The following is a 19,085-nucleotide window of genomic DNA, read 5'->3' as shown; positions in this document are numbered from 1 at the left end:
ATTATAGGTGGGGTTGGGAGCACTCTTTGTTGTTGAGTTTGCCTTATGTCTGCAATTAGAATAGCCTAGCATTTAAAACTATTAAAAGCTTTGCCAGATTTCAACCATTTGGGTAGAAATCTTCCGTGTATGAATGCCTGCCTCAGGCTAGATATTTTTAATTATTTTTAAGCTTTGTCTAGAACAGTTCAGTTGCTACAGAAGATGAGTTTAAGGGAAAATTAGATTTTAAAATATTTAAAAGCAATTTAGGGTGACCTTTTATTTGAATTTACCATTTGATTTTAAATTAGAAATCTAGTGTGCGTTTTCTGAATTCCCCATCTGAATCCACCTGTTTGTGCCCAAGTCCTAAACAACTAAAGCTATCTAACATGCTCAGCATGCTCAGTGAAGACTTGTAAGAACATAGCAGGTAAAAGTCTTAAGGGATCTGCTTTCTCTGAGTGCATCTGAGCTTGTATTTTCTAGTGTTGACCAAATTGTGCTTGCACCAGCCCCATAAACCAAAAAGCTTATCAGTTGAGCACTGCCTTTATAAATTGAGCTCCGTATTGTCCAAGTCACAATTGAAGCCCAGGTATAGGAACTGAGAGCAATTTAATCGCAATAATCTGTTTGCTGACCCCAGCTGGTGTCCAGGAAGAAACTTGGATTCAGTTATGGAGTGTACAAGTAAATTTGGGATAGAGACTGGAAGAGCTGACGAGTAGGATCATGTACCTTTGGAGCGGAGAGATCAGTCTAAAAACAACTGCAGTGCAGTAGGAGAAAGGAGCCCAGATCTGCAGAGCAGTTGAAGACACCAAACTTGAACGTGGGCCTGTGGACAAGATGCCAGAGAGAACAGATAGCAGGTACCTGGAAGAGATGATGTGTGCATAGTGGGAGGAGGATAGGAACTCGGTGAACTCTAACTGAGGTGATAAGACCGGAGGGTTAATAGTAGGATGGAAAAATAGGGAACGCTCATGGGATTAGGAAGTGGGATAGGGCCAAGATCATATTGGGGCAATGGAGAAAGTATGTGTAACTGAAGCAAGGTTCCTCCTAAAGGATCCCTCCAGTTTTGTCTGTCTTCTGTTCTCAAATTCCTGTGAAATTCTCTGTCAAAATGTCCCATTTCCTCTTAGATCTGGTCTGCTGTAGAGGATAACTGTCAGCTTTGCCCATTAGCTCACCTGGGAAAGGTTTGTATGTGGATATGCAAGTCCCCAAACTTGCTTGTGTTGGAAAACACTTGCTTTTCAAAACATCTAAGAAATTGCACATATACAGATTAAATGCATCAGTTGCAAATTTCTACCTTAGATACTCACAGCCTCTATCCTTAGGCACTTGTCCTTCTTCATTTGTTCTTTAGGGAGCCTTATGTGGCCTCTGTTCAGTACTCAGCTGCACCTAATGCAACATTTGGTACCCAGCTGTATATAATGCAAATTCTTTCTCCTGGGGTCTAACTCAGGGCTCTGGTGGCTGTTGTGTTGAACTATTGAACACTCACACTTAATTAAAACCTCTGGGAGCTGTGCTTGTATTTTATATGCGAAGTTCCATGTTTAAGTGTGTATTACAGAACATAGTAAGTTCAGTCTGTCTCAAGGCAGGTGCTCAAAATTAATAAAGTGAAGCAGAGAGACTTTAAGGTAAAGCATTAATTTTCTATCTGCAAAACAGGGACAGCCTACGCTCAGAAATGTGTCTAAAACTTCTCTATGCTTATAAAGCTCAAATGCTACAGTGGTTGTCTCTGTGGAAGTATTAAGTGTGCTAAGGCATTGTTTTGAATGTTGTTTTGGTACAGAAAGCATGGGGTAAAAACTGAGAACTGGAGAGGAGAGACCCCAGAGGCACACCATGTTGTGCTACGTGCTGCCTGGAAGTTAGAGCTGTCAGTGAAAGGAGATTGTAATTGGTGGGGGAGTAAATCCTTCTGTGCACATGTAAGGAGATCTGGGGCCATGAATGAACAGTGGTCAACTGGGTTTGAATTTTCTAACTCTTGTCTTATGTAGTTTTTAACTGACCTGATGATACCCATCCAGCTGATTATCAGGGGATATTTATACAGTTAATCTCAAATGACAATGTGCCTTCAGCTTGATTTTAAACAAAGTGTGACAAAACTGCACTAAGGACAAAATTGATTTTATTTCTAAACCAATTTCTTCCAGCTTTACAGAGGCATTAGGCTTCATCAAAATAAAAGTTTCGGGTAAAGTTGCAGCTTACAAAATTTGTCAGTATCAGAGTGCAAAGCAAAATATAGAAGAAATACAAAGGATAAAACATCTTTTTGCTGTTCTTAGCCTCTCAATACCAAAGTGTTCAGTTATTTTCTGCTGTTGGATAGATAGGCCACTGACTTTGTCTCCCTCATTTCTATCTTGCTATGTATTAAAAAAATCCATTATAGTTATTGAGAGGGATCTGAATCAACACACCTATAAATAAGAGCATCCTTAACTTCAGGTAGCTATCATGCTGCCGTCCCAGAAATAAGGTGTTGGTTGCTTTTTTTGGTTTTGGGGTTTGTTTTTTCTTTGCTTTGACCACATGCTTTTTTCATTCTTTTCTAATATGACTCATCTTTGGAAGGGGAAGTTAGCTGTAGTAGCCACTCATAGTTGTGTTCAACGGGAGTTTTATACGGCCAGTATATATGAGCGTGTGGTTCTTCGCACTTGTGGAATAATTCTGTCCATTTACATTTCAGGACAGTTTTGGTTTGCTAAGGAGTACTTTTTTGAGGACTACAACAAACGCTTTGCATTATGTGGTAAAAGTCAGACGGTATGACTTGACAACACTTGTGGTTCACAAGGTCCGTGACATGGATCTGTGCTCCACAAAGCCCAGCCAGTCTACTGGTGCTCCACTCTACTTCCTTGTACACATAATGTAAAACAACAACTCTTAATTTGAAATAAAATCCTAACAAAGTATTTAGGACAAACACTTTGAAACTGTTTAATGACCACAGTCCTGATTTGTTCTTTTATTATTGAGATACCTGGCTGCAGATCTGCAAATGCTCCTTCCTGTCACAGAATGTTGTATGAGTATCTGTTTTATAGCTCTTTCTGATTTACCATTTGTTAAAGTAAACACAAATTTCTGGGGTTTATTAATTTGACACGTATCTTTCTGTGCGTTATATGTTAAATGGATTTTTGAATGTGCTCTGTTTCCAGAGAGAGTGCAGAAGGAGGAAGAGTGATTGTAGAAGTTGATGACAAAGTGGCAAAAGTCAGAAATATAAAGGTATGCTTTTTATCATCTTCTGTTTCTTGTGTAAGGATTCTCATATCCTGATGTTTTTCTATGTTTGTTTGGCTATTGTATCATTCTAATAGAAATATTCAGGGAGAAGTTTAAACTGGCACAGCTCTAGACTAATTGCACAAAAATGTGTGTGGAGGGGGTTGTTTTGGTTTGGGGTTGTGGGGGTTTTGTTGGGTTTTTGTTGGGTTTTTTTTTTTTAGACAGGGGATATAACATGTAGCTGTATTTTCTGTGTTTTGTATTTGCCAAAGCTGTTAGTAAACTGTTTAGGATTTTGTGCTTATCTTATTGTTAGTAACATCTGGATAATTTCTTTCTCTGCATCTCTCCTCCTCTCGTATTTGCACTCAGAGTGCAACTGACTTGCATGAAATGGAGCAACATGTGTTCAGCTACGCTTCAGGCCTTGGTAAAAGACCAAGAGCTATAAGAATAAACTGAATGTAGCTGTCGTCCTCTGTGAGAGCTCTGGAGCCGGCATGCATGGGAATCAACCCTCTGGTTTAGACTCTTGAACTACTTAAAGCTGCCACAGTCCTTCACTAAATTAATAGAATGGGAGCAAATCAATTTTGTGTTGTCAAATGTGTTTCTGCTTGAAAGGCAAATAAATGAACTGTAGGATAACTGTGATTACTGTGGGGATCCTAGAAGATGGATGCATTTTATGCTTCTTGTCTCCTTTTTCTTTATATCTGCAAGCAACCCAGTTATTCTGGATTGTTGGTTCAAGTGAAAGAATTTATTAGGTTTTGAAGAGAAGCAGTGGCAAATATTGAATTAAAAGATTTGAACTATTTATCTTGTTTCCATTATACTTATTTTTGTATTGACTACAAGTGGTCTTTTTAAAGAAAGAAGAGGGGAGAAACACTAGTGGTGTGAGAGGTCTCATGGATGTAAAGTGTTGCTTCTTTTCTGTATATTTCCTTTTCACAGGCTGTATTTGCAGGGTCTGAGACTCACTACTTTCTAAAATAGTTTTCCCCAATTCCTTGTAGGTGTGATAAAGCTCTTGGAGACATTTATCCTCCGGGTGCGATGCTATCTGTTCCCATGGTTGTCCTCGCAAGGGCTTTGACCCCTGTGACAAGGCTGTGAGGATCTGGGCCTCCGGGCTGGCCCAGCCAGCTTCCCTCCATAGGTGGAGGCCTCAGTCATGCAGCTGCCTAATTGCGTCCAGCTGAGCTCTGTTAGACCTAAAGATTTTTTTTTTTTTTTTTAATTCTATTTGTTTAAAAAGGAGCTGTGGGCTGCCTTGGGATACTGGGGAAACCACAGCAGTGGGGCAGACTGTTCGTAGCAGGCCGAGAAGGGTTATGTGGAGATGCAAGGGCTGGCTTGTGGATGTTTTCTTGCTTGAGGTTTCATAGTTGGTGAGGTTTGTAAAGGGACTGAGTTTGCTTTATGCATAAACTAAATTTAGACAGCCTTTGATGAATCCAAGTTAGTGTATAAATTAATATGTAACACTAATGTTCACATTGTTGTATCTGGGATAGGTGTGCTTTGTAGTTACAAAACAAACCCCTTCTTGCCAGAAGGGTGATCACCTCTGAACAGGGGCTGCTTTTCCTGGGGCAGAGGGGTATTTTTATACTTTTTGTACGTTGCAATAGGAAGGCAGTGCTCCAGGCTATTTTCTGCCTATTGCTGCAGGAAACCTAAGAAAATAAAAGGTGATTGCATAAAAATCTCTGAATCGTGACATGACAAAAATGTCATTATTGAAGATGATCAATAGGATCATTAACATGTTAATTGTGCCTAAAGGAAACCTTGGTTGTACTTAATTCAATGTTACAACTTCTAGAATCATGTGGAGTTTAAAATACACGAAACCTCTTTATTTCAAAGATAATTTAAAATTATTTCTGTTCTCTTTCGCTTTGCTCTTTCTTAGTTTAAAAACAAAACCAAAAAAACTATAAACCTGTCAGATGGGCCTGTAAAATAATTTTCTCTGTAAACCTCACAGCTAGTGGCAGAGTTCAGCGCTTACAGCACCCTTTATCCAGTAATCTGCCAGGCAGCACTGTCACCCCTCGGTTTTGGGGCCATTAGTGAAGTGGTTTGTTTAGGTACTGAATTACAACAATCCCTTTTTTTTCCCTGCATATGTTATTGCACATGTTAAAGTTACAATAGAGTTACCGACTAGGTCAAAACTACATGTGGATGGTGTTAATTTTGTGTAATGTTTTGACCCATTATTCTCCTTTGAGTAGAACAACAACATGTAGTTCCTTGTTCGTAAGCTTATCTGTTTTATTACAAATCAGTTGGGCAAGATTATACAGAAAAACTTATACAATTCCCTTAAATATTTAAGTCACCATTTCTGACCATTATGCTAAAAAGGCTTCACTGTCATTATTACTAACCTGTAAAGGTTAGGTTTGTAGTGTGAAGTCCCAGTGACAGAAGCATTAGCTTGCAACCATGACAAAGCAAAGGGGAAAAGGAGGAAGAGACCACCATTATCAACCATGCAGTGAGAAAATTTGTTTTGTTTTCTCACTTTGGGCATGATTTCTGTGATGTAGTTCTTGGTGAAACCAAAAAATGACAGAAAAATATTCAAAAGGGGCTATAGAGCTTTCCTGCTAATAGAGGTGTTGTGAAATTTTGCTAGATTATATTTGTTGTACATAGCCTGGAGGACCTTAGCTGTAGGAAGTGAACCCTTCAGCAGATCTGTCATGGATGTCTCACTCTGAGTATCAAAGAAAATTGAATAAAGAAGATAAACTATTCACCATTCCTTTTCCACAATAGAGATCATAGATAAAGTTCCTGTTAGTTTTTAAATACTTACTTTTTGTCAGCTTCAAATAAATCAGTCTTTCTGTCTTTTTGCTTTGTGTTGTCAGCTTGACAGTAGACTTAATGGCACTTGGGACTCGAGAGAAAGAACTGTGGCCTTCAGCTTTGATTACTGCTACTGGTCAGTTGATCCCGAAGATCCAAAGTATGCATCTCAGGAAATGGTAAGTGATGCTATTCCTCATGTCTGTTTTCCCGTCCTGTTTTGTCCTTTGTATTCACATCTACAGGAAGAGATTGAGACATAGGATAGATGACATTTCATTTTCTTTTCTGCCTCCGTCTTTTTCTTATTTGTTTGTAATGCCTCAGTCTTTTTGTCTTAAGTAGGAGCAGCAGGACTGCAATACCCTTGTTCATCAACTGATGCGTATTTTCATTAGATCTTGTCAGCTTTGGTAGTGATCATTAATTGTGATGATCTGAAGACTTTAGCTTAGCAATGAGAATTTTGGAAAGGACAAGGGGAATCAGATTCTAGAAGGAGAAAGCTCTGAAGTGAAAGGAAAAGTGTCAAGGTGATGTTGGCTGATGAAAGGATTAATAGTGAAGAAATCACATCTTTACCAGTAGTAATTTTTACTTGTATTGTTCTGAGCGCTTCTTCTTGTTAAAGCATCAGAAATCTCTTATGACTAAGGGAGATTCCTCCTAGTTTGGAGATCCAAGGTTTGGTTGATTAAGTTGAAGGATTTGGTATTAAAATAGGATACAATTGCAACTTTTTGTTAATAAAGATGGAATTATTAAATCTACTACAAATAATAAATATGCATAGCAAAGCTATCTAAAGATTTCTCTGTGTGTGCATACAATCACATATGTTGGCATTAAAATAAGTTTTTACTGCTCTTTTGTCTTCAGAATTCTGTCTTATTTCATTTCTGTCTGTTGTCAGTACAACTGTTCCTGAAATTCCGGCCTGTATAATTGTGTTGTTTTTCACAGAAAGTATCACTTAAAACCGAAATAGTCCTGTGAAATATAGATTTCTGGTGGTGATGAGCACAGAATCGTTTTACTTTTGGGAGTCAATATTTTAAAAACCATCAAATTTGGCAATTGCTAGAACAATAGATATAACTTTTGATTGTGCTACATTTCCCATGTGGTGTGGTAGCGTGGAAGAGATTTGGGAACTTGAAATGTGTATTTAGTGTTTAAAAAAGAAAGTTGTCTTTCTAAAGTACTCAGCACTAGATAAGTTTCCATTTTAGGGATTACAAATAACAAATCATTAAATGTTGAACTGTTGGGGTTTGGGCTTTTTTCCCCTCTTTATGTTATCTTGCTTATTTGGATTTTATGTTCTTCAAGAGTTTCTTATAATACGCTTTGAAGTCTGCTTCTTAGTACTGTTGACAATATGGTTAGCTTTCTAGCTGAAATGGTTTAGCAGATGAAATGTTGATAAATATAGTCTGCCAAGTCAGCTTTATCTCTATTCGGTATGAAAAATTGTCAGAGCTGCCAAATGGAAATTATAAATATTGCCTACAAAGTGTAATTTTTTGTTCTCATTGTTATTAAATACAAATGCAATTGAAAAAGAATGTAAAAAAGGCAATATAAACAGTACAGCTTCCTTGCTGGGGTTGAGTAGGTATTTCAGACACTGTGGTGAGTCTGTGTTATCCTACAATACGGTTTTATCCAATAAATACACTGAAGAGGAAACACAAACCCACTGGCCATAGAAAATTAAGTAATAGGCCATAGTTTCCTTACTTATGCCTGATGCTGGCTCAAAGGACGTCCAGTGATGCTTTGTGTAACCATTGAGTTCTTGAGCCTCTGATAGGCTCTTCTTAACTCTTTCATGAGTTAAGAAAAGTTTAAAGATGGACTGGTGCTTTGAAAGGCCTGGAGTCATGAGTGAATGTCTTGGCCTTTTTACCTGTCTTGGTGATTGGAGAACCAGGAAAGCATACTTTAAATTTCCTTGAGAAGAGGGCTGCTGGAATACTGCAATCTTACCATGCTTTTGCACATTTGTCTGCCCCCTTACACTGTATGAATGAAGTTTATTGTATTAATTCCATGTTTTGAATCATTACTTCAGTGCTGAGCTCTAAGTTTCTAAGCTTCCTTACAGCAATGATGTTATCGGCAGTCAAAGGAGGTTCAGTAACACTGCCATCCAGTAAAAGCTTTCTTTCGTAAGCTGACCTTGGATTATTTTTTCCTTGAAGATGTCCTGCCAATTGTTACCATACATGATTGGTGTATTGGTTGAGGATGAAACGTAGATTAAAATATCTGCATTCAGGTTCATTTTTGTAGAATGTTGTCTTTTAGAAAACTCTTTTTTTTCTCCATCTTTTTCCTCTGGATGGAGATATAAAAATGAAGTCCTAACAGTTTCTTCACTTGTTAAGGATTCTGTGACACTAAAACAATAGTGAGAGGGCTGCAAATCATAATGTTTAGGTAAAAATATTATTTTAAAGATACAAATCTGTTTCTCTGAATAATTCTTACAGTTTCTTCCAGATGTTAACATGGTTCACTTCAAGGTTCTGGTCCCTTGCATTCCAGATATGACTACACACAGTGCATTTTACTCCCTATATATTTTGATCATATACTTCACAGGTACTTGTGGAAGGACTAAGTCACATATGTGTAAGTACTTTCAAATGTTGGGATGAAAAGTTCAGGTTTATTGTTCTGTTTATAAAAATTATGCTTTCTCTGCCACCTGTATTCTACTTCTGTTTGTCAAAATGGGAATGCATGTTGCCCACCTTGTTTCTTTTTCCTAAACCATTCATGTTAATATTTCTTCCATTACCTTTTTTTAATTTAAAAAAAAAAAAAAAAGGTATTTTTTCACTTTAATTTGTGGAGAACAGACCTTGTAATACAGTACGCTGAAGAGGAACTGAACCAAAGTAGTAAAATATGCAATGCCCATGTGACAGATTATATGCTTTTACTCTTTTTTTTTTTAATAACAGTGAAACTGGAAGTGCTTTTCCCTTCAAAAAGCTGGCACAGAGTCAAAAATGTAAATAATTTTAAAGAAGTGTTATTGTCTACATATTTTTTAGGGCTGAATTTAAAAAAATAGTTCTCTTTTCATGATATATACAAGCTTTCTTGATTGGCATTATATAAATAACATAAGCCTCCTCATATCTCTGAAAAGAGGAAAGTTTGCTAAATTAAATACAAATTTATTTTTGACTACTGAAAAAAGAACCTAGCACTGTTGATGTGTGGGAAATGGGCTGCTTAGCAGAGATAACTTGTTGGATTGTGGTTGGTTTTGGAAGATGGTTTCAGGTACAAGTGGATAGTCTTTGACTGTTATTCAAGATTATTCTCTCATTTAAAGCATTTGAGGAATTAGATTATAAGCCAGAGTTCTGTTTTCCTTATTTCTTTCCTAACTGTGGTGAAATATGAAGTTATACAAGTTTCTAATGTAATTTATAAGCTTGATTTAGAAGTCTAATATTAGCGGTTTGAATTCTTAGTCTTCCTTTATTAGTTATATAATTATTTTTTTTAAAATGTAAGATTTTTAAAATAGTTCAGCTACGCAAGTATGTTCATTTTCCAAATAAGCTGGATGCCATGTTTTACAATGTGACCTCTGGTTTTTAGGTGGCCAGTTTGAGATCATTGGACCTGGTGGTTTTGTTTTCTCACTGAGCAGTTGAATACTTCATGTTGATATTAAGCTGAGGTTTTCATCTGCTTTCACAGATGTGCAATTCTTTCCAAAGGGAGGTCTCCAGAATGTTTGATGGGCAAAATATGAAATGAGAAACAAATGAAAATTCTAAAAGATTATAGGCATTTAAGATAAAAAGGTCATGCATGGTTCTTCTGATCTTAACTCTGCAATTTGTTACAGGCATTTTTCTATGGTTGTAAATGAGGGAATGATTTTCCAAACCATTGCTGTCAAGATATAATTATACTCTTACAAAAAAAAAATTACAAAAGAGAAAACAAAAACCCAACCAAATTAAAAAAAAAAAAAACCAAAAACCCACAAAAAAATCCCACGAGAAATTGCAATGCTTCTGGTGATGTTCTTTTTCCTGCCATTTTTGAGACAAACTGTTCATTTTTTGCTGTGCTGCTGCAGAATTGGTTTAATCTCGCAGAGAGAGAATGCTGAATGTCTGCACTTGGGCTTTACCACTCTCATACGATGAAGTAGTTTCACCATGTCTCCCTGTATTCTTGTATTAAGGTTTTTTTGGGTGGTGAGTTTGGTACAAACCTTCTTTAGTAAAGGGGAACATGTTGCGTAAAAGTGAGCATTGCTTCCTTCTCCCCCTGCTGCCTTCTGCCACAAATGTCTTCAGGAAGCTGCGTGTAGTTCAGGATTGTTTTCCAAAGACAATGTTGGAAATCCATCATGCTCTGGCCATTGTGTAACTATGGGGTTATCCTTTAATAGACAATCATGGTATATTTCCATTTTGCAGGTGTCCCTGCCTGCAGCAGGCGGGTTGGAACTAGATGATCTTTGAGGTCCCTTCCAACCCTAACCATTCTATGATTTAGGGTTATAATTTTTATTATTGTAGGCAGATTCAGGCTTGCTGATTCATTCTGCTGGTTGAATATGATATTTAATATGTAGGTGCTTTGAGACCTTTGTAGTTGTCCTGCAAACAAACATGTAAATTTAAATTTTTATCTGGTGTAGAACAGCCTGTTTCAATCTTTTGAGTTTCCTTTGTAAAACCCAAAATAGCTCTTAAGGAATCTTTCTTCAAGTCTGTTTTAGCTCCACCAAGCAAAGGAAAATGTTTGAAACAGTTGCAAAACTTAAGTAAATGCCCATTTAAATCCTACTGAGGAAAAAAAAAAAATTCAGCTTAATCTAACGCCAGCACAGTTAAACAAAATCTTAAGCGTATTCTGCACAAGAGTATCCTGAAGGCTACAGGAACACATGCAAGCATTAAGTAGCTGGTTGTTACAGTTTCAGTCCTCAGCTTCCCTCCAGCCATCCTACCCATCCGGTTATTGTGCATGCACAGTAACCGTGGTGGGCAGACTGACCCACAGGATGTACGAGCAGGTATTTACACACAGCGGTTGCCATAGATGGCTGATATGTAGCAATCTGTTCCTTTTGATAAGAGGAATACATCCCATGACTAATAGGTTTTGAATAGTAGAGACAGTGAAATCCAGAAAAGGGCTGAAGTGCCCAGCTTGCACTGATTTCAGTGGGATCCAAATCTCTGGGTTTTCTTGAAACACTTTTTGTAGATCTCAAGCTTAGTTTTTTACCTCAGTGCATCAGCTAAATGGAGATGATAATGTTTATAAGGGAAATCATAATTTAGACTTTAGAATTTTTGCTTCAGGCTTTCAGAAGAATAAAATAAATTATATTTGTAATGGTCAAGGAATTTCACACTTCTGGGCTTGACTTGATAGGGATTTTATTTTGGTTTGGCATAGTGTATTAGGTTTATGCAGGTATAAATATTCCTTCAGTGTCTTTCTGAATATTATCATTTTCAGTAATGCTGTGACCATCTAAGATGCAATCATAAAAGCACTTGACCAAAAAGGCCATGACCAAACAAAAAGATGACTGTCTATGAGGTAAATCTAAGAAATATGAGATTGTACAGACGTTCAAGATTTGGTATGGATTTCCCTGTATGTGGAGTTTGCACTGTGATGTGTCACATGTGAAAAGTATTAATGAACTGGAAGGGCTTTACAGTGAGAAAGCAGTAAGGGTATGAAAACAAGTCTTATTGCAAATGTCAGTAATTGCTCCTAATTTCTTGACCACCTCACCCACACCCCCCACACCACCATTCTTCAGCACTGGCTTACTAATGTAAGTGAAAGAATAACTGTGATTATTTTTTTGGTGCTCTTCCACTCTGCATTTGAACCATTAAAGGTTTTACAAGACTGTTCAAAAGCAAGACAGTGCATTAAATTAAAGGTTGTTTATTTCTAAACATTCTATAACAAGTGACACAGGTTCTCTTTGCCTGCCTGTCCATTGCAAATGTGTGGATAGGAAGAACTCCTTTCCATTCAGACACATTATCTAATTATTTCTATCTTTGTTTATAAATATATTCATTGGGAAGATTGAGTTTTATTCTGTGCTCTGAAGGCAGAAATGGGGGTTATTGATGGCTCATGTGAGTGAACACACGTGACCCCTGTAAACAGATTTTTCCATTTCTTATTTGTTTTAGAAGTACCATAATTGTTTTTCATCACATTTGACTTCCCAGCGTAGTTGGGTTTTCTATTACTTTCAGCTAAGAAAAGTACTTGGGGAAAGGGGCAGGTGGGCAGATGATTTTCTTACCTCCCTGTCAGAAAAAGCAAATAGAAGAAGAAACAGTTATGTCTGTTTTAATATGCAAGATCTTAATATGACACTAGGGGTTTTGTTTTGTTTTTGGAGGGATTTGTTTGTTTTGCATGTTAATTGAAAAAGTTTAGAAAAGTTACACAACAGTATTGTTTGGAAACGAAACCTTACAACATACGTTTCAACCCTTCATCAGACTAAGCCACTGTACTTCCTCCTTTTTTTTTTAATGCAAACATAATCATGCTTCTGAAGAACTTTAACTGAGAGACCTTTTCTTTCTAAGCTGAATTTGTGACACTTCCATGCCTCTGTACATTCCCTGTGAGATTCAAGTTTTTAATTGTCTTGTGAATGCTCAAGACAAATTCAAAATCTGTTATCTGGCATATGTGCTTAATTCTAAAAATTATAACATAGTAAAGCTCTAATTTAAATATCTTGAAAAAAATCCTTCAATTTGTTCTCTCCTCCTCTTTCCTTCCCCCTGCACCCTTGCCTTGGTATAAAAGGAGGGAGAAAGAGGAGGTGGCGGTGACTGTGGGTGTAAATGGCATTTTCGCATGAAATATTTGAAAAGCAGTAAGCATTCCATCCACAACATTTTTTTTTCTCCAAACCAGAATGAGACAGAAGTGAAAAGGAGAGTGTGCTATAAGAAAAAGGCTTTTTGTGCAATAATTGGATCAGTATATAATGGATTATGATGGAGGGAGGGAAACAACCATGAGTGCATGCTATGTGTCTTCTGCCAGCAACACAGCTGCTGTGTTCAGCTGATCGAATAAGGCCATTCTTTCTGGCTATACCAAGACTTCTTTGCAGAAAATGTCTCTAGGAATTATAGTGAATAATTGCACACTTCAAAGCCAGCTTTATTGGAAGACAAAAAGAATTGAGTTGATTTTCAATTTACCATGCATAACATCAAAAACATTGTATTTTGAGGAGACAAAAATTAGTTTTAAATAACTGAGGCATTGAGTCAATTGATAGAAATAATTATATAGTCATATACATTCATATGCAACTATAATGCAGATACTTTCAAATATGAAGCCTAAACAGCATACAAGAAAGTTTAAAGCTGAATATTGGTAACAAGTTGAAGGAAATCAAGAAAATGTTTCACAATGAAATGAGACCTTTTCCAACTGTGCAATCTGCTAGTGCTCATACACATCTATTCTGTTTCCCTGATAGGCACTGACCATTGCTTACGAGATACACAAAGCATGTTTTCTACAATAGGCAGGCAGTATAATTCACTAAATAGTACTGAAAGGATCTGTAAGGTCATTCAGCAACTTAGAAGAAGAAGAGAATAACAAGATCTTTGGGTTGCCAATTGTAGTGCATGTTGCAGTGAACCTGCACGTTTCTAATCTGCATTACTTCTATAAACCTTGTGATTTTTCTGTGTCTGACAAGTAAAAGCAAAAACTTGATGACCTGCAAACTTTCTGAAGTAACTTGACAGCATATGGTTATTTGGAAGGATGATTATTTTTTTTTTAAATGAACTTTTAGCAATGGAGATGTGTTTCTAAAAAAATTGTTGTACAGATAAGCTGTATGCAGATGTTGATTGTTCTTTCTTACTTGCAGATGAACATTCACAGTTTAAATTCCTCTGTGTAATCACACCACAGTCTTTCTTCCGTGCTCATGAAGCAGGGATATTTTTTTCTTCTTTTAATCTAAAATGGGGACTGTTCCCTACTCTTTCTGCTTTGCAAACAGGTTCCCTTGTTCACCTGCAAAGTATTTTTACAGCATGGCTGGACACGGAATGGAAGGTCATATTCATGGTGCTTCCAAGGTAGCAGATTGATCCAAGATTAGTTTTTAACCTGGAGTGATTTTTCTCCAATCTTCACCATGTTGTATGAATAATGTTAGTTAGACTGGAGTTTTGGGAACTGAAATTACTGAAAAAGTAGTCTGAACTTCAACTGAGTCTCCAAGATCATATTGGTCTGTGAGTTCTGTAGTCATTGGATGGAAGGATGCTGACTTTTAGCAGGAGACTGGGCCAGGTTTGGGGACTTTATTTTATGGGCTTGGGGTGGGATTTTTTTGTTTTAGCAGGCAGATAGCTTATGAAAGATTTTGTCAGGCAGGACTGTGCTAACACTGAGTAGTGAGATATGTTTATTGCAGCAGCTGTGATCAAGTTCAACACAGCCATTTTGTTTCTGAAAATGTGCCACGTATCTGACATGTTGCAGCCATGAGATTGGACTTGCATGCGTAAGTAGCTAAAGCCTAAAAACCCTAAATATTAGGCATGTGTCCTGTATGACTGTTTATTAAAGAACACTAATTGTTCCTTTATATTATAGAAAAAAGCCCTTGCCTTTTTTATAGATTTGTGCTTGCTTTGTTTATTTATCTTCACTAGTAGCTAACTTTTATATTTTTCTGTTAACAAAGATGATATGCCTCAGAGAGATGCGTGTGTGGCCTTGAACACAAACTGAATGAATCATCCTTTTGGCTGGATCTGAGCACCTGCATGTTGACTCCCACTTCTGTTTTGTTTTTGATCAACAAAAAGTCTGCCCTTGAGAGCTCATATGTAAACAGCGAAATTTACATCTCTGTTCAGTTGTGGCTTTTCTGCTAAAGTAGATTCTGTTGGCAGTGCTCCTAAATTGCATAAGGAAGTGAAGATTAATAAAATTAATTCAGTCTAGAAACATTTACTGTAACCTCAGCACATAGAAATCAAAATTCTGAATGTCAGTTTAGGGTTCCTTACCCTTAGAAGTACATGCTGTTATGGATAGGTTCTCACTCTTTATAACTTCAGTGTTATAATGTCAGGACAAGCAGGGAAGATGATGTTCTGTATCTTAGATTGGCAAATGTATTTTTTAAGTATGTTGTACCAGACTATGTCACTGTCACATGAAATAGTTGATTGATAAGTTTTGGAATGGACCATTGGAATCAGTCCTTACTGGTTAGGTTGTATTCCTGAGATGCTGAATGGCAATTAATGTTTTCCTGATTTGTTTTTTTTTTGTTGTTGGTGCCTGTAAGGATTGACTTGCTTTCAGATTACATCTAGTAACTTTAAGATCAGTCTCAACTTCTGCCCTACTGTTATTGCAAATGTTTTCTATTCTGAATTTTCAGACATCCCTCTCCTGCACACACGTCTTTAACAGTGTATACGTGGATTGTATCGTCAATACTGTGTGCCTTTATGGTATTGTTGGCAGATTTTCTTATGAAATAGAAAATAAATAGTCTATCTGCCTCATCCCATGTGACAGACCTACATACAAAACATCAGGTCTGAAAAATTAATCTAAGGAACTATGAGGATCCAACCCAGAATTAATTAATTTGACCTACCTCATTATCTTTACATTTATACTTTTTTTTATTAGTAGTATTTCATGGACAGAGGTGAGTAGCTTGACATCAGTGGATAAGGAGAGCCTTCTCTAGTTAGCATTGGAGAAGCAGAGATACAAAATTGCAGGGGATTATTTATTTAATTTTAAGTAGGCATAATTTTGTGGAAGTTATATTTGTACTTCATATGTGATTTTGAAAAAGCTGTCCACCTCTCTAGGATTTTGTTTCATTTGGAATATGACTAAAGAAGAGGAGCTCGAATTACTGGTGCAATACTGCTTTATGCTTTTTGTTTTGGTAGCTTAAGTTTTTCAAGACCATAAATGTTTTGCAATTTTTGCCCAAATCTGTTCATTTTAGTAAAATATATTTCCAAGTGTGTTTAAATTGGGCTTCAGCAAAGCAACATCCAGGAAAGAACCAATTGCTTTGAAGGAGAACACAACAGAAGGAGACATGTCTTATCTTGTGTTAGGTTTTGCTGAGTGTGTTCTGTTATGATATCAGAAAATGGATTTGAGTAACTGCTTATAGACTTAGGAATAAATAAACTGTTTCTTGGCTAGAACAGCAAAGTTGAAAGCTTCATGGCTTAATACTTTGTTATCGTCATTGTGGAAGAATGAGGTTTCCTGATGGATTTTAAAAGCCAAAAATCTCTCAGAGCAATGATTCCCTGTCTTTTGAAGTAAGCCCTATCAGAGCTGCCTGTGACCTTCACAGTAAAGACCACAATAATAATTTTGCCACATGGACCAATAAATGTAACCTGAGGCCTTGGAAGTATGATCAAAAGAGCTTCTTTATATAGTGCCCTGAAAGCACATATCCCTTTGGGACAGGAGAGGTGCATCTATAAATTCCATCTGCAGAATAGAAAAGTGCTTCTTTAGCTGTTGGCGTTGTGACCCATATGCTTGGGCTTTGGACTTCTGCACTCCCTCTTGAGCATCGTCTCCAGGACCTTCTTGTACATTGGCAATGTTATTCCTGATGGCGATGGCGGGTAACTCAGGTTACCCTGCATCATGCATGAAGTCATCGTGCTGCTCTAATAAGTGACACTCCTCTAAGGCCGGTCTTTTGCCAATCTGATTTTGATGCTCTTAGTTGCATCTTCTTAATGACTGAAATTGATGGCCAGAGTAGTTAATGAATTATTTCTTTTTTTTTTTTTTTTTAATTGCTGCATGTGGTAACCTGTTTCCTAGTAGAACCCAAGTTCTGCTTTGAAAAGTATGAGTTTCTGAATTCACTGACCTTTTCATTAGCTAAACAAAACGTGGGACCTACTTGGAGTTTTTTTGTTGGTTGGGGTTTTTTTTGTGGTTTTCCTTTTAATTTTTATTAGAACCAAGAGCATTTCTTGTAGCTTCTTTGAAACAGGAAGAAAAGGTAGAATCATGTAACAGATCTAGAGAGAAAGTTGATATGAATTTATCATTAAGCAGTGAGTTTTTCTCATATTCCACCATTTAACTTTTAATTTTCAATCAAGTGAAAGAGTTTGGTGGAGGTAGTTAGCATTTTAAAGCCCAAAATCATCTCATTTCTGTAATGATTGAGAAATGTTCTAGTCAACAATCTGAGGCTGTTACTTGTTCTTTTTTAATTTTTTGACAGTTAACATTGTTGTATCTTTTAGTTATTTTTAATGTGTCTTATAACTCTAAACCAAGAAATTGACACTGAATTTTCAGCTCATGTTTAGAAAATGAGTAACCTTCTTGATTCCTATATATGGAGAATGAGATCATTGAAAGCCTGGGCATAAGTAGCTTTTGATATTTTTAACTTAAACTGAAATTCAGTGGAAACTCAAAAGAACTGTCAATGCCTTTAAGATACGTTAGTCTGAAAATATAAAGATTTCAGAGGATTGTAGAAATTTGCTTCCAGCTCTTCACATTATCCTCCTTTACGTCATTTATGTGAGTTTGACTCTGCTTAGTACGGCACAATGCTTTTATTGTCTCACATCCTACTGCGTGTAATTTGCATAAATTTATTGCTTATTACAGTATATGGAATGTAATCTTTCTATTCCATTTATTATGCCTGTAAGTAGCTTTCTACAACTGAATGCCATTGACATGATAGGTTGAAAGAGAGAGCAAAAGAGATTTAGAAGGTCTTCTTTTGTTCCTTATTTTATTAACCTGGAGTTGATGCTTTTTTCCTCTGTAGCAAACTGAGGCTGTATCTGTTCAAATAAATTAAATGGCCCAATTTAAAGCCGGGGAATATTCCCGGACCACTGCAGCTCAGTCATCCATACTGCTAAATTGTTAGAGTCATTCTGGTACTGTTTGGGCTGGGATAGCTGGTACTTCTCATAACAGTTTCTAGGCACTGTCCAGGAACCAGCAGGGATGGTGACCATTCCTGACTGGCAGTTTGCATGTGGCCACCCTGCTTTGGAGGCCGAGAGTGCTTGATAGCATGAACATAGGCTGGTCTGTGCCATATGGGCTGGGTGCATTTAAATCACTAGTGTTGCAGTGGTAATTGCATGGTTCTCTCAGAAGTGGTTGTAGCACCCTTCAGGAAGTGGTACTGAAGTGCTGTTGCAAGTGACTGACATCACTTGGAGAAAGGAGAACGTTTTTCACACATATGCCTCTGGCTTTGTCTTCCTGGCTTAGAGAGACAAAAAAAAAAAATCACATTTTATATTGATGTTACAACTGACTGCATCTTTGTGGGGTAGAAGATAGTCTGCAGTTCATAGCCAGCAGCGGACCTAAAGCTGTGATGGGAGCTGGCTGAAGAGTTTAGTTCCCAGCAGAGGGATTAGGGGTGGAGAGTTAATTATGGGGTTTTGCTTTATACTAAAGCAAGCCATACTAATCAAGAGCTCTTTAATATGCTGTCCACAAGATATCTAGCAGCATGCACATGATCATGTTGTTCTGGGGCTGATACAGTTGGGAAAAGAATCTGGAGCCCCTCTTACTGCTAGACTGTATAAATCCTTTTCCCATGTCTGTAGGCCAGCCTTTGAGAGTCCTTGCAGTTTTTGTTTTAAAGATGGACTTACCATTAAAGCTGGTTACAATATGTAAACTCAGTCTGCAAGGTAAGTCCTTGCAACTATTTCCATCACAGGCACAGCTTGTAATCTATGTAACATTTTTTGAGAACACAGAAAATACTGAAATAGCTCCGCATAGAATTGAGCTGTCCTTCCATTTTTCCTTCCAGAAGGAATTACGTGAGTTGTAAGTTGCTTCTAATAGAAAAAAAGTATTGTTAATATCTACTAAAAGGATTTTAT

General features: G+C 37.1%; 1 protein-coding gene across 4 annotated transcripts in view; it reads left to right on the top strand.

Annotated features, from left to right (window-relative positions):
• STARD9 (StAR related lipid transfer domain containing 9) overlaps window positions 1-19,085 on the top strand; it is a 112,133-nt gene that overhangs the window by 12,500 nt on the left and 80,548 nt on the right. For all 4 annotated transcript variants that reach the window (XM_075754381.1, XM_075754383.1, XM_075754380.1 and 1 more), the window contains exons 2-3: window positions 3,195-3,264; window positions 6,159-6,275. In XM_075754381.1, the coding sequence (XP_075610496.1) occupies window positions 3,195-3,264; window positions 6,159-6,275 (187 nt within the window). The remainder of the gene's footprint in view (window positions 1-3,194; window positions 3,265-6,158; window positions 6,276-19,085) is intronic.

The sequence above is a fragment of the Balearica regulorum genome, chromosome 5, assembly GCF_011004875.1.
Source record: "Balearica regulorum gibbericeps isolate bBalReg1 chromosome 5, bBalReg1.pri, whole genome shotgun sequence".
NCBI lineage: Eukaryota > Metazoa > Chordata > Aves > Gruiformes > Gruidae > Balearica > Balearica regulorum.
Note: the sequence above shows the minus strand (reverse complement) of the source record. Positions and strands in the feature narration are given on the sequence as shown.